The 14,400-nt window shown below is 46.4% G+C and overlaps 1 protein-coding gene across 6 annotated transcripts in view; it reads right to left on the reverse strand.

Annotated features, from left to right (window-relative positions):
- Positions 1–388: 388 nt before the first annotated feature.
- szt2 (SZT2 subunit of KICSTOR complex) overlaps positions 389–14,400 on the reverse strand; it is a 95,240-nt gene continuing 81,228 nt past the window's right edge. For 4 of the 6 annotated variants that reach the window (XM_056414259.1, XM_056414260.1, XM_056414258.1 and 1 more), the window contains 8 exons: positions 13,989–14,054; positions 9,835–10,048; positions 8,138–8,315; positions 7,930–8,052; positions 4,621–5,131; positions 4,130–4,240; positions 3,000–3,068; positions 389–2,895 (listed from right to left, as the gene is read on the reverse strand). In XM_056414259.1, the coding sequence (XP_056270234.1) occupies positions 2,752–2,895; positions 3,000–3,068; positions 4,130–4,240; positions 4,621–5,131; positions 7,930–8,052; positions 8,138–8,315; positions 9,835–10,048; positions 13,989–14,054 (1,416 nt within the window). In that variant the 3' untranslated portion in view covers positions 389–2,751. Of the gene's footprint in view, positions 2,896–2,999; positions 3,069–4,129; positions 4,241–4,620; positions 5,132–7,929; positions 8,053–8,137; positions 8,316–9,834; positions 10,049–13,988; positions 14,055–14,400 lie in introns of those variants that run through there. The other 2 variants (XM_056414261.1, XM_056414262.1) reach the window with 2 other exon arrangements.

Raw genomic sequence — 14,400 nt, forward strand, 5'->3', positions numbered from 1 at the left:
ATTCAGACAGTTTGTTGTTTAAAAAAAAATCTAAATGACTGCAGTGGTGTTGGTTGACTGTTTTACAAGCTGTTGATGGTGGAGGTGAGAAGACGATCCACCTCAGATTCCTCCACATGTGGCCCGTTCCTTAAGGGGGGGGGTTGTAGCCTTAAGATACCCAGCATCAAAAGTGAGCCTGTTTACACCCGCTGTGGATAACAAGTCCAGAGCCATTTTACGTTCGTCGGTCCGAATGGTGCACAAAGCACTCCGTGGGGTTCTCAGCGAAACACGCACCAAACACGAAAGACCAGATGAGCGGTTTTCGAGATGTGAGAACACAGACGGACACATTCCTCTTTTTAAAGTCAGATGTTTGTGATCACGTAAAAGTACATTTCAAAAGTTCTCAGTCATCCTGCTTTATTTAGCATTTCACATACTGTATAAAGTGTCCTCTATGTACATAATCTACATGACAGTACGAGACAGTGCAGTGTTTATGTTACAAAATGCTGAGGGCTAAGTCGTTACAGTTCTGCATATCCAGTGTTTAACATTCAGACCGAAGTCTCGCCTCCATTTCATGTCCAGAAATGAGCTCAAACATTTGCCTTCCTTCCAGTGAAAAAATCCACCCCGGTCTGCTGAGCAAGTCGTTAGGAGGGGACTGGGGGACCCACGCCTCCATCAGGCTGGCTTCTTGCCCTCTTGTAAATTGAGGCATTTAACAGCCAGCAGCCTCAAACTCATCACCCTGAACATGTTCTGTAAACACTCGGCTCTGATGACATGTTTGATGTTATGCAAATCAGCAGAGTAATTAATACGACACGCTTTCATCATCTTTCCGCAAACCGACTCGGGCACTTTCACAGACACCTTCTATGCTGAGCTCATGTTACGACAACGCTTCATAGGTTTGGGGATAAAAACAAAAAGGGAGCGAAAGAAAGGCACTTAAGGGCACCGGGTATGGCAGTGGCGTTCAAGTGGGGTAGGAGGTTTGACACTTTTGCAAACGGAACATTAAAGCCGTCCCAGCTCTCTCACTCACATACAACACTGCTGTGGCATGAAGACCGACAGATACGATCAGGATCCAAGGTCAGGAACGACGCTGTGGAGGATGACACTTGTGCAGAAGAGTTCATTGGAGGGTGATAACGAATCTGAAATGCTGACATACATGGAGGGTAGTTCTGTCAAAGATGAGTACAAAGACCGCAGCATCTTCTCTACCGGCAAAACACGTCAAGGGTTCCCTCACAGTCACGTCATCAGAACATGAGTCAGCGCTCAGGACTCCAGGACATGGGAGAACTCTGCTCATCAGAGACGTGGACACGGCACATCCAATTTTAGAACGGTCAAAGCCAATCAGTCAACGGTTCTGTGTTTTGAAGTCTTGAGACGGACCTCGACCCTGAGGACCCGACTCAACAGGGTGTCCGGGTCCAGACATCGTAGACCCTCTCAGTCACAAATCAAACTCTTACAAGTGGAACATCTTGATTTAAACACAAACTGCACCTTTAGTCGGCCACGTGGCAAATGACGAAAAAGACTCAGGGTGCCGTTTCAGCCTCGGGGGCTGCGTTGAATTAACATTATTGGGACCGGCAATGGAAAAAAACATGTGGATTGTGTGCCAACGTCCAGTGTGAGCTCCACGCCGCGGGTGTTGACCTGTACCGTGAATGTTAAAGCTGCCGCGTCTCGTGATGATAACGTGAAGTGTTGACACAAAGTGTTCACCAAACTTTGTGTAGTAGCTCTTCTAGTTTTACTTCAGACTTTATATTGTGTCTATATTATATGTGAATTCATTTCTTTTGAAGGTAGTCCGGCTCAATACACTTCACTATAGTCGAGAGAAACTTAAAACTCCCAAATACCTTAGATATATTTGCTTTTGAACCAAGCGTGCACTTCCCAGCTGCATTGTGGGTAGCAGCTGCATACTGTGAACCTGGAGGATTTAAAGGTGATGCAGATCAGAGCGGTAGCATCATCGGCCGACACTGGAATATCTTCACATACTCCATCTAATCATTAATATAACTTAAAGGGCCAGTGTGGAGCATTTTACAGGATTATTGGTAGCAATGGAATATAATATTCATCACTATGTTTTCATGGGTGTATGATCACGTGAAGCTAAGAACACTTGTGTTTCAGCTAGCTTAGAGTGAGTCCTTCATATCGACATGGGGAGCTGGTCCTCTCCAGAGTCCTCCATGTTTCTACAGGAGCCCAGAAGGACAAACCAAACACTGGCTCGAGAGAGACTTTCACACTTTTACGTCACCTGAAGGCCACCGTAGTTCTCTGGCAGGCTTGTGAAACCTGGTAACGTGATCTTCATAGAGTAAAACCATGGAACCACCAGCCTCCATCAGACGTCTTTTAAAATATAGTTATTATGGTCTGGACAGCCATAAGAATTAAGGCTAATACTGAGCCAGCTCATGGAGGTTTATGGGACCCAGTTCGGAGCCATTTAGTTTTAATCAGATTTTTCCCCCCTGGTTTGGGTCATGTTTAGGTTTCTGACCTTGGCACTGACATAAACACAGTAGCTACCTCAGCCTGTCTGGTGCTTTTCTTAATGCTTGTGATGGCGGTAAAGTAGAACTGAGCTCCACGTAGCTGCTGGTAGAACATACTCCCCCACATGAACTCAACCCAAAAACTCGAGAGACTGCTGCTTCCCGTTTCCACACTTCAGTCGGCTATGCGCTGAAGTCAGTCCAGCTCTGATCTGCTCTACAACAGTCCCGTCCAGAGGTTGTAGCAGGCGGTGTTGATGACGGACTCCAGGTGGTGGTACATGGACACCAGCTGGGGAGGAGGGCTGCTGCCGGCCGGTTGCTGCGAAGGCAGCGGCTCCCGAAACACGACCTTTAGGCTCTGCAGAAGGAGGGAAACGGACAAGAACCAGAGCTGAGACGTTTGCACTACTGCACGATAATAACAATAACAATAATATTAGTCATGTCATTGTGATATCTCACTGTTTTTCCAGCCTGGGCATCCAGAAAGACCAAAACAAAGCAGTCGGTGAACTTCTGGTTCAGAACAGCCTGAAACGAAGAGGACAGACGTGGATGTAGATTAGATGGACTTTTAGCCTTCTACTGACAATGATTCATCTTTTTTATCTTCTTCATCATCATCATCATCATCATCATCAATGAAAACGTTCAATGATAAAATGCTGACAAATGTGGACCCAACAGGAGCATGAACATGAACATTTTCTTTTACTCAATACTTCAATGTTCCTCAACATAGAACATCTTTTGGACTTTTGGCCTCCCTTTCCCCTGAGCCCTGCCTCCTGCCATGGCCCTGCTGATGCCCCTCCTCTCTACCTCCTTCTGTTTACATGGATTGTGAAGGTCTGGTCCATGCCTACGACTCATTATTCATACATTTCTGTCATATTCATTGAATGTGTTGTAACTCTGTAACTCTGTTCATTCTGTACACATGACATCTATTGCTTCTGTCCATCCGGGGAGAGGGATCCTCCTCTGATGCTCTCTGAAGGTTTCTTCCCCTTTCTTCCCCCTTTAAGTTTTTTTGCCGTTTTTTGGGGGGAGTTTTTCCTGATCCGGTGTGAGGTCCTGGGACAGGGATGACGTATGGGTACAGATTGTAAAGCTCTTTGAGGCACATTTTTCAGTTGTGATTCTGGGCTGTACAAAATAAAACTGAATTGAAAATAATATTTATCGACTAAGGGTAGGAAAATGCAAAAAACACATCTGCAAATACTAAATGTTTAGGGTTTTTTATTGTGGAAGGCGGATATCTGGACTGTGCTGAAAGGAGTTATTAACATTGCCGTCTTGGATTTATATGGTTTTATAATCCTAATGAATGTCAGGACGATTACTTAAAAGAAAAGAGAGGTCAGGCTGTGCTGATCTGCAGCTCTCTCATTTTCATAAACTCCCATAATTATCCCCCCCAAGATGAACAATAATCCCTCGAGAGTCCTATTTTACCTCTAAACACGGAGCTCTCTCAGTCGGAAAGTGACCCCACACACACAGAGCGGTTGTGTGACATTGTGCAGGCTGAAGCTACACGTCTCCCTTTGATGAAACGCAACCGCAGAGCAGGAGCATCTTCTCACCAGATACTGGATGCCGTTGTCATCAAAGTGTCTGCAGCTCTGAGGGAAGCGGTTCAGGAGAACCTTGACCAGGCTCTGGTACCAGGCCGGACTCATGGTCAGGAAGCAGTCCTACAGCGACACACATCACACACATTACTGTTCCACCCGCCATCATTATGCAATATTATCCCAAACAAAATGAAACCCAGAGATATGATCACAGACTGTAGGTGTAACCGTCAAAAAGGTAATTATCCAACCTCCACAATGAAGAGGAGGGATTGTAATTATCGTTATATTATCACGATCAAGCGCCGTCCCCATGTTCCCAAATCTGAACAATACACCAGGTGCTTATTGTTCAGACACTGTTTTCATTCCCAAGAGGAATGATGGCCAGACTGTAAATGAGATCCAGGTTACAATAAAACAAAATGAATTTCCTGGACATGAATCAGTGCCGAGTGCTGGTCAAAGGGAGGGTGATGAATGTGAATTGGGAGTCTCACCAGCTGTGGGTCGATCTCCCCCACCGAGCGGCTCTGCACAGCCTCCAGCAGCTCCTCCAGCTCGCTGAACGACAGCTTGGTCAGCTTCAGCTTGTCCAGGTGCTCCCCGTGGAACAGCCTCCTCCACAGGTTGTCCCTGCGGCAGTGACCCATGGCCTGCTCCACGCTGGCCTGGATCTGTCTGCGGGCCGTCACCACCTCGGTGCTGAGCAGGGGGAACAGAGGGGAGGGGTAGAGCAGCCCCTGGGTCTCTCGGCCGCCCCCCGCCAGAGGGTAAAACTCATTGCCGTCACTCGGGGCCAAGGAGGCTGCGGCTTCGGGCGACGTTTCCTCCCAGAGGTCCTGCTCGGCACCGCGTGACCCGCAGGCCTCTGTCCGATCCGGGGGGAGCCGGCCACTCAGCTCCCCAGGATCACGGTGGATCTGAGGGAGCTTCTTGAAGCGCCGCATGTCCGCCGTGAGGCGAGGGAAGAGCTCCCTCTGACTGGTCATGATCACATAGAACCGCAGCCTGCGCATGACGGAATGGGAGAAATCAGAATCAGAACCTTTTAATGCCAAGTATATTTTCACATACAAGGAATGTGTCAAGGCGGGTGAAGCAACATGGGACAATAACATGAAACAATGAAAACACAGTGCAATAACTGAAACGTATTAAATGTACAGAAGAATAAGGGATGTGCAGGGGAGTGACCGGTAGGAAATTGTCCTGCGGTTGACAGAGTCAGTCAGTAGAGGACCCGGACCCTGTTCATGGAGGTCAGTAGGGGACCAGGTCCTGTTCATGGAGGTCAGTAGGGGACCAGGTCCTGTTCATGTAGGTCAGTAGGGGACCAGGTCCTGTTCATGGAGGTCAGTAGGGGACCAGGACCCTGTTCATGGAGGTCAGTAGGGGACCAGGTCCTGTTCATGGAGGTCAGTAGGGGACCAGGACCCTGTTCATGGAGGTCAGTAGGGGACCAGGTCCTGTTCATGGAGGTCAGTAGGGGACCAGGACCCTGTTCATGGAGGTCAGTAGGGGACCAGGTCCTGTTCATGGAGGTCAGTAGGGGACCAGGACCCTGTTCATAGAGGTCAGTAGGGGACCAGGTCCTGTTCATGTAGGTCAGTAGGGGACCAGGTCCTGTTCATGTAGGTCAGTAGGGGACCCGGACCCTGTTCATGTAGGTCAGTAGGGGACCAGGTCCTGTTCATGTAGGTCAGTAGGGGACCAGGTCCTGTTCATGTAGGTCAGTAGGGGACCAGGACCTGTTCATGTAGGTCAGTAGGGGACCAGGTCCTGTTCATGGAGGTCAGTAGGGGACCAGGACCCTGTTCATGGAGGTCAGTAGGGGACCAGGACCTGTTCATGTAGGTCAGTAGGGGACCAGGTCCTGTTCATGTAGGTCAGTAGGGGACCAGGTCCTGTTCATGGAGGTCAGTAGGGGACCAGGACCCTGTTCATGGAGGTCAGTAGGGGACCAGGTCCTGTTCATGGAGGTCAGTAGGGGACCAGGACCCTGTTCATGGAGGTCAGTAGGGGACCAGGTCCTGTTCATGTAGGTCAGTAGGGGACCCGGACCCTGTTCATGTAGGTCAGTAGGGGACCAGGTCCTGTTCATGTAGGTCAGTAGGGGACCAGGTCCTGTTCATGGAGGTCAGTAGGGGACCAGGACCCTGTTCATGGAGGTCAGTAGGGGACCAGGACCCTGTTCATGGAGGTCAGTAGGGGACCAGGTCCTGTTCATGGAGGTCAGTAGGGGACCAGGACCCTGTTCATGGAGGTCAGTAGGGGACCAGGTCCTGTTCATGGAGGTCAGTAGGGGACCAGGTCCTGTTCATGGAGGTCAGTAGGGGACCAGGACCTGTTCATGTAGGTCAGTAGTGGACTCAGGAGACTGTTCGTGTGGCGTGAGGTCTTGGTCCTGATAGACCGCATCCTCCTGCCAGAGGGAAGAGACTCAAACAGCTTGTGTTCAGGGTGAGAGCGGTCGGCTACAATCTTTCTTGCTCGCTTCAGGGTCCTTGAAGCGAACAGGTCCTGAAGGGACGGCAGATTGCATCCAATCCCCCTCTCAGCAGAGCGAATGATGCGCTGCAGCCTTGTGTTTGTTAGTGGCTGCAACGAATCAGACGGTGATGGAAGAGCAGAGGATGGAGTCAAGGGCAGTTTGAATTTCTTCAACCTCCTCAGGATCTTCGTGATGGAGCTGATGTTCATCTCCCATGGTGTTAAAGGCAGAGCTGAAGTCTACAAACAGGATCCTAGCGTAGGTTCCGTGGGAGTCCAGATAGTGGAGGATGTGCCATGGGCCATGGTGATGGCGTCGTCAACAGACCTGTTGGCTCTTTAGGCAAATGGCAGGGGGTCCAGATGAGGGTCGGTGAGGGTTTTGAGGTGGGACAGGACTAAGCGTTGAAAAGACTTCATGACCAGAGGTCAGGGCAACGGGCCTGTAGTCCCGTGATCCTAGGTTTTTTGGGGACGGGGATGAAGGTTGACACCTTGAAGCGGACTAGTACGTAGCATGCATGTCTCCAGGGAGGTGTTGAAAATGTCTGTAAACACCGGAGACAGCTGGTCAGCACAATGCCTCAGGGTGGAGGGGGAGACAGAGTCCGGGCCGACTGCTTTGCCGGGCGTTCTGTTTTTTAAACAGCCTGTTGACGTCTCTCTCCAGAAGAGAGAGGGTCGTCACTGGAGAAGGGGGTGGGGGAGGTGTTGGGATGGGAGGTACAGAGGCATGAGCCCCTGTGCCTCCTGCACGTTGCCCTGCGGCGGCATGTAAACACCGACCAGGACCAATGAAGCGAACTCACAGGGGGAGTAAAAGGTTTTGCAGTTGACAATAAAGGATTCCAGATCAGGAGAACAGTTCTGTAGAGTCACGGTCACATCGTTTCTATTGCTAGAAACAAATTCCTCTCAAAAGACATGTATTTCAATTTAATATGCTCCTTTTGATTAGATCTGGACTGATATGACATTAAATTACATTTACCACATCGCTTTCTGCTCCGCTTGGCGCTCTGTGGCCATGTGACCGTAACACCTGAGGCTTAACGGCAGGCGGAGAATGTTAAGATTTTTTAAACTTAAATATAGACAACCTTATAATCCAGTATCATTCAGGCTCCACTTTAGATTATCAATATGGACAATATATAAACAACTAAACTAGGGCTGCTATGAGCAACTCCTTCCATAGTCAAGTCACCATTTATATTAATTATTCAATTGATATATATTCGGTAAACTAACTAACTTACTAGTGTGACATCATTTTGCTTTTTCGGGCTCTCATCTCCTCTTTCATGTCTCTTTACCTCAACAAATGCCTCTCCCCATCTGACTGTTCCTCAAATGGAGCAGCATTATGGCACACCACCAGGGACACGTCAAAGTCATCATGGAGGCGTAAGCCCTCCAGATCCTTGTAGGAACCCGAACTACAAGGAGGAAGAGGAGACAGAGAAGGTTGAAGTGAAGCTCTGTATGTCATGGATGTACAAGGGGGTTGGGACGTATTCCTACCTGTTCCACAAAGCCACCAGTGCATACTCGTGTAGGTCAGACGCCCCTTTCTTGTTGTCAGTGGCGACGGCAGCCTTGGACATGCGGAGCGGCTTCATGCCGTAGGTGCTGGCGTGGTCAGTGATGTAGTTGTAGAGCTGATGAGCCGTTATCATCCCCGTGGAGATGGAGAAGCTCCCTGACGTACACATAGACCAGAGACGATCACGATTCACAATCTCCATTATCTCTCAAATGACTCGGAAAGAGAGCTCCCTAAGACATCATGAAGAGGAAAACAGTAGAAGCAGCTTGGATTGAACTCTGGCAGTAAAAAGATTTGAACGATTCTATTTTGGCGAGCAGTGAGCTTTGGGGCGAGCTTGAGGAGATGCCATACATATGCAGCACAGATTCACACCTGAATGCAAATACAAAAGTATTACATAGCTGCAAATGGCCATTCTGGATTCAAGATCTTTTGGGCCCAACGGACAGAAGCAGCTCAATTGCCAAAATCAAAGCCAGCGAGTTTCAGACTTCACAAAGTCACCTGAGCTTGTTTGAGTCGGTCTAAAGAAGGACTGAATCTGTCACTCATCGTAACCCTCAGGCATATATCTTGGCATTTAGTGACATGTTTCAACAGCTTAATAAAAATATCCAGCAAGTTTGGTGATGTTTGGACAAACTGCGACTTATGGTCAAAGCTGCGCCGGGCCCATGTACAAGTTTATGACTGGTGACATCCACTATTGAGTAGTTTCAAAATAGTGGGTCACATGTGGTTCAACATCATCATGAAACATATCCTGCAATTTCTGAATTATAGTCGGATTGTGGGACATATCCTGCCGGTTTTGTGATGAATGGCCTAACGGTTGTTGAATTTGGTCGAGTTATGTGCTGAGCCATGTCCTTATGAAATTATTGTTCAATCTCCTGAAAACAAAAAGAGACCAACAATCTTTCGAGAACATTCCATCAGATTGGTCCAATAATTATCCACAGAAAAGTGTACTTATATCATTTGGCACAAAATACGTAAAGTTTGGTCTGGCAAAACTCAGATAGTCCAATATGTAGTTTGTAGAGCACATTAAGGTGACATGGCTGTCCAATATCAAGACAATCAAACTTTTGGGTTGACAGGCGTGGGTGTGTAATTTTAGGCCATTACTGAAAGCGCCACCGTGTGGCCAACAGGAGTCATATTTCTTATTAAGTAGCACCTGAACATAATTTCCGGTTATTGAGTGAAGTTTCATGTTTCAGCTTGTCACGATATAAGCACTAAGGGGATAAAGCATGTATACATCCCCCAGCTTATAAATAATTCTCTGGCTCAAGTGGCATTATCAAACGGTCATAACTAAATGTTCCTTGGGAGCAACAGCAAGATACAGTCGTCACAAATATCATAATTATAACAAGACTGGGATACTGGCATATGGAGTACCAGCATGAGGCTTACAGTAGATTTGAATGCATTGTGAATGCAATTTGCATATTTGTTGCACCACTTAAGCCTAATCCAAAGCAGTTTGCTCACGCTACTCTTGATCCACTGTGAGGTCATCACAAGGCATTCCCATGGAGTTATACAGCTTCCTGTGGTCAGCGCACATTTTAACTGGATCTACCTCCGTGTGGTGATTCTAGACGACCCATGGGGATTTGCAGGGTGAATTTAATTATGATATTTAAACCCGAGTCACCTTGGAAGACGTGGTTGCGGCCAAACTTGGGAATGTCTGGGTGATGGGAGATGAAGTCGTCCAGGAAGTCGGTGAGCTGGTAGCCCTGGCGCAGCGTCATGTGGCAGCCGACCAGGTACTGGTGAACCACTCGCAGGTGGAAGTCGTAGCTGAAGGAGTGAACGTGCATCAGGTCCCGCACCTTGTCGCACTCCTCGGTGAAGAGCATGGAGAGCTGTAGACAGAGGGGTGGACACCGTCACGACCGGCACGCAGCCGCCAGCAGACAGTCACGGGGCTAAAGAAGTCACGGAAAAACAAGTGTCTCCTTGGTAAGTCTGGCTGTTTTCATTACACAGATTGCCGGGAGTAAATAGCAAGTCTGAATAGTTATCTGTGTCAACATCCACGAGTGAACCTGCTTTGCATTTGAAGGGGTACAACCTGCCATTCAAGCTGCTGCCGGCCTCGAATGCTTTGTCCTGTGCACCTTAAGGCCCCACTGCTCCTTGGTGAGAGCCTTTTGTAAGCAACTTGGATACCAATCGCATTCACATCTTATGTAATTAAATGACATCAAAAGGGGGCTGACAAAAGCATTCATTGCAAATGTGAATGGCTGCAGAGAGAGACTAGTGTGCAGTTAATTACAGCGCAATGAGAGTTTATGGGTAGGGCTGAATGCTCCTGCTGCGTTTACTTTCATCTGGACCATTTGCCTGGCACCTTTACAAACAGGCTGATCAAATCACAGGCCGAGGGCCAACTGCACGGCTCTCTTTAGCGAGAGAACGCCTTCAACTCCGGGACCTTTCGGCACCATCTTCCTGTCTCAACAGAAACTAGCGTGAGGGCAGGAGACATTCAGCATTATCGCCGCCCCTCACCGCAGAGATATGGAGGAAGGATATTCTTTTGGCACAGTGGAATGAAAAAGATAAACATTAACATTTCTCTCCCCGGCAGGGCTCCCTGCAGTCTGGCAGACAAATTAAGTGTGAACTCTTAGCCTGTTATCATCAATGGAGCCAGGAGGCCACGGGGACGACACAAAACTCCTCAGCCCAGAGGTAGTACGATTCCTGCATCTGTCCTCTCGACTGTCAAGCTAACATTTATTATTTCCGAACCTTTTATCCCAAACGGTTCATGTTCGAGCTAATCAAACACCCTGTGTAACAAATTGTCAGGTTGAGTCGTCGGGCTGCAGCTCGTCTCCCGCCAGCCTCTCTCAGCGGAAGTGGAATTAATGACAGTGGCTACATTGATGGGAGAAGCTGTAATCATTCAGAGTCATACAAGAAGAAGCAACTACACAAAGCATGATGATGACAAAAAGGAGAAAAGAGCAGTCATAATAGGAAAGCCTCACAAATTGTGACATCTATTGACATTTCACTTTCAGAATTGTTCTGCACTTTCTGTCCTGGAAAAACAGATAATGAAACATATATTACACAAACACAATGACATTTGTTGTGATAGCTAGAACAGTGATGTGACAAAGTTTCTAAGATATAAATTCGACAATTTTCTTTGACTGTCTTCATGTGGCGAGGATCATAGCAAGGTTGAGTCCAAGTTTCTTGTGACTATTACAGATATTAACACATCAGATTGAATATGCATGTAAAATGTCCTAATGCCTACCAGCGACCTGCTCTGCTTTTAAATAAAACAAATGATTTATATTTGTAGTTTTTTAAGTAACTTATTTCAAATATGAGGTCAGAAATGAGATGTGTGTTAACATCTTGATAAACAAATGGTGGACTGTGAAAGAATAAGGGACATACATCATCCAAAATGTTATTGTCTATAAACATGTGAGAATGTTAGAATCACTAATCATAATGAGAATAATAATGCAAATATGTTTGGCTTGTATGTGAAGTCATCAAACGTGAAATATTTTACATGGGTATCGAAATCATAAAAATACTAGAATCAGCCAATAAACTTAACCCCATATATACTGTATGTTTTTAACTAAAGAATGCAGCTCCCCTAACATTGCCTTATTTACGCTCGTAGGAACATGTGTCATTTGAACAGAGGTGGCCCTAGAATTGAGCCCTGGGGAACCCACATCATTTGCAGTCATGGACATAAGTATTTGGACTGTGACACATTTTATTTCAAAGGCTACAACACAACTATGGCATTAACTGTTTACAGCAATCTTTACACAGTCCTACACATTTTCAGAGGTTCAGAAGTAATTGAACTAACTAACATAATAGTAAATATAATGATAATTTGTAACACTTTGAGGGAAATCCTTTGCAGTCAATGGTAGCCTGAAGTTTACACCCATAGTCATCACCAAATGCTGGGTTTCCTCCCTTGAGATGCTTTGCAGGACTTTACTGCAGCCTCCTTGAGGTGCTTCCTGTTTGTGGGTCTTTCTGCCTTCTCTTGTATCTGAAGTAATGAAAAGCGTGAAGGACTTGGACTGAGATCAGGTGACTGACTTCTGGGTCATTATCCGTCCAATCAGTTTTGCAGCATTTGGCTGAATCTGAGCGGATAGTAAAGCCCTAAACACCTCAAAACTCATCCTGCTACTTCTATCTGCTGTGACATCATCAATGAACACCAGTGACCCAGTTCCATTGGCAGCCATACAGCCCATACCATAGCACTGCCTCCACCATGTTAACAAGAGGTTCTGGTTTGCTTCAGATCAGGAGCCGTTCCTTTCTTTCTAAGACTTTTCTCCTCCCATCATTCTGATACAAGTTACTCTTGGTTTCATCTTCCAAAGAACCTTCATCTAAAACTGATAAGGTTTATTTAGATATTTTCTGGCAACGTCAAATCTGACTTTCCTGTTCTTCGGTGGTACCAGTGTTTTGCACCCTGTTGTAAACCTTCTGTATTCAGATTCATGAAGGCATCTCTTGATTGTAGACTTTGACAAAGACACGCCCACCTCCTCCAGAGTTGATCTCAGTGTTTTCTTCACCAAGGAAAGAATTCTGCTACGTCTACTTTACGTGTCCTCCGTTGGTCCTAATGTTTCTGTCCGATAGGTTTGTGTAGTTTGTCAGCATTTTAATGGCCCCCTTCAGTCTCAGTGACACCTCTTTGGTCCTCATGCTGAGAGTTCCCTGGACCTGCTACCAAATGCAAACTCAACATTGTTAATCATCTGCAGACCTTTTTATCTGCTTTTTTTGTAATGAAATAATGAGGGAAGTGGCCAAACCTGACCATCAAACCATTTGGAAGACAATTGTCCAATTACTTTTGAGGCTCTGAAAACTGTGTACACATAGTTGTAATTCCTAAACAGTTAATGCCATAGTGTTGGTATATCCATTACATTAAAGCTGAAAGCCTACACTTCAACCACATATTGACTGCATCATTTCAAATCTGTGGACCACATTAGAAAGAGGAAAATAAAAAAAACGTGTCAGTGGAAATACTTATGGCCCCGACTGTATATTGGCTCAAAAATGTAGTCATTGACACACATTAATCCCTCACTTAACGAAGATTCAAACCACATCCAGGAAATCCAACCAAATGTCAGTCTGTCGAAAGGATCATCTCTGGCGAGCAGAGCAGCAGCAGTTTACAGACCCATGTAATTCAATAATTGACCCTTTAAACACAAAGAGATGCTAGAATTGATAGTGGAAGTAGGCCTGGAAGGAAGTCCAAGCTTCAGTCAACCCACTGGCAACCAAAGATGCAAGAGGAAATATAGTAAGATTATCAGAGTAAGGGAAGAGGGGACAACAGCGAATGAACAGACAGTTAGAATAATACAAGCTGAGAAACCCATGACACCCAAACCAGCAAGCAGACAGCCTGTTGAAAGTCAAGACGAAAAAGGAAATCAAACGAGAGCTTGATATTCAAGGCCTGAACCTCAAAAAGAAGAAGATATTTCAATACCAGACCTTTGCCGAAGTAAACCCAATCTTCATCCAGCTAAACCTGCTACTAGCTTTATAGACCAGCGGTGAGTTGTAGACACTGTGGCTCCCACAAGTAGGAACAAAATGAACACTGAAACGCATTCATTCCCAAAGAGACAAAAACACAGACATGAAGATTTGGAAAGGAAGAGACCAGGACTGATGGCAGCAAGCAGAGCGGCGGGGAGGGGTGAAGCCTGATTGTAGTGAGACACCCCTCCCTTGAGAATGGCTGGGACATACCGCACAGTCAGATACTGGGGGGGCATCTGGAAACGGCTTGCAACGAGGTTTGGTGAGGAGGCTGCCCTGATGGAGAGATGACATGAGGTGGGACTAGGCAGACACACAGACAGATGGATGGAAAGGAAGACTGAGGAGATACTCCAATAGGAACATGGTTTCTCAAACCTTACCTGTGGACCTCCACTTGATACGACTGGTGACCAGAGTTCAATATAAGAAAATCATGTCTATTGTAGAGTGGACCATTTTACCAAGCTATCACTAACACTAAAACCATGTATAAATGTATGTAAATACTTAACATACTGGCATTGGTGCCAATGTCAGTATTAAGTATTTGCATACATTCTGCTACATTCAATAAGTCATCCCATATTCACAATATTGACTTATGTATCATTATTTACCG

The sequence above is a fragment of the Pseudoliparis swirei genome, chromosome 5 (assembly GCF_029220125.1).
Source record: "Pseudoliparis swirei isolate HS2019 ecotype Mariana Trench chromosome 5, NWPU_hadal_v1, whole genome shotgun sequence".
Taxonomy (NCBI): domain Eukaryota; kingdom Metazoa; phylum Chordata; class Actinopteri; order Perciformes; family Liparidae; genus Pseudoliparis; species Pseudoliparis swirei.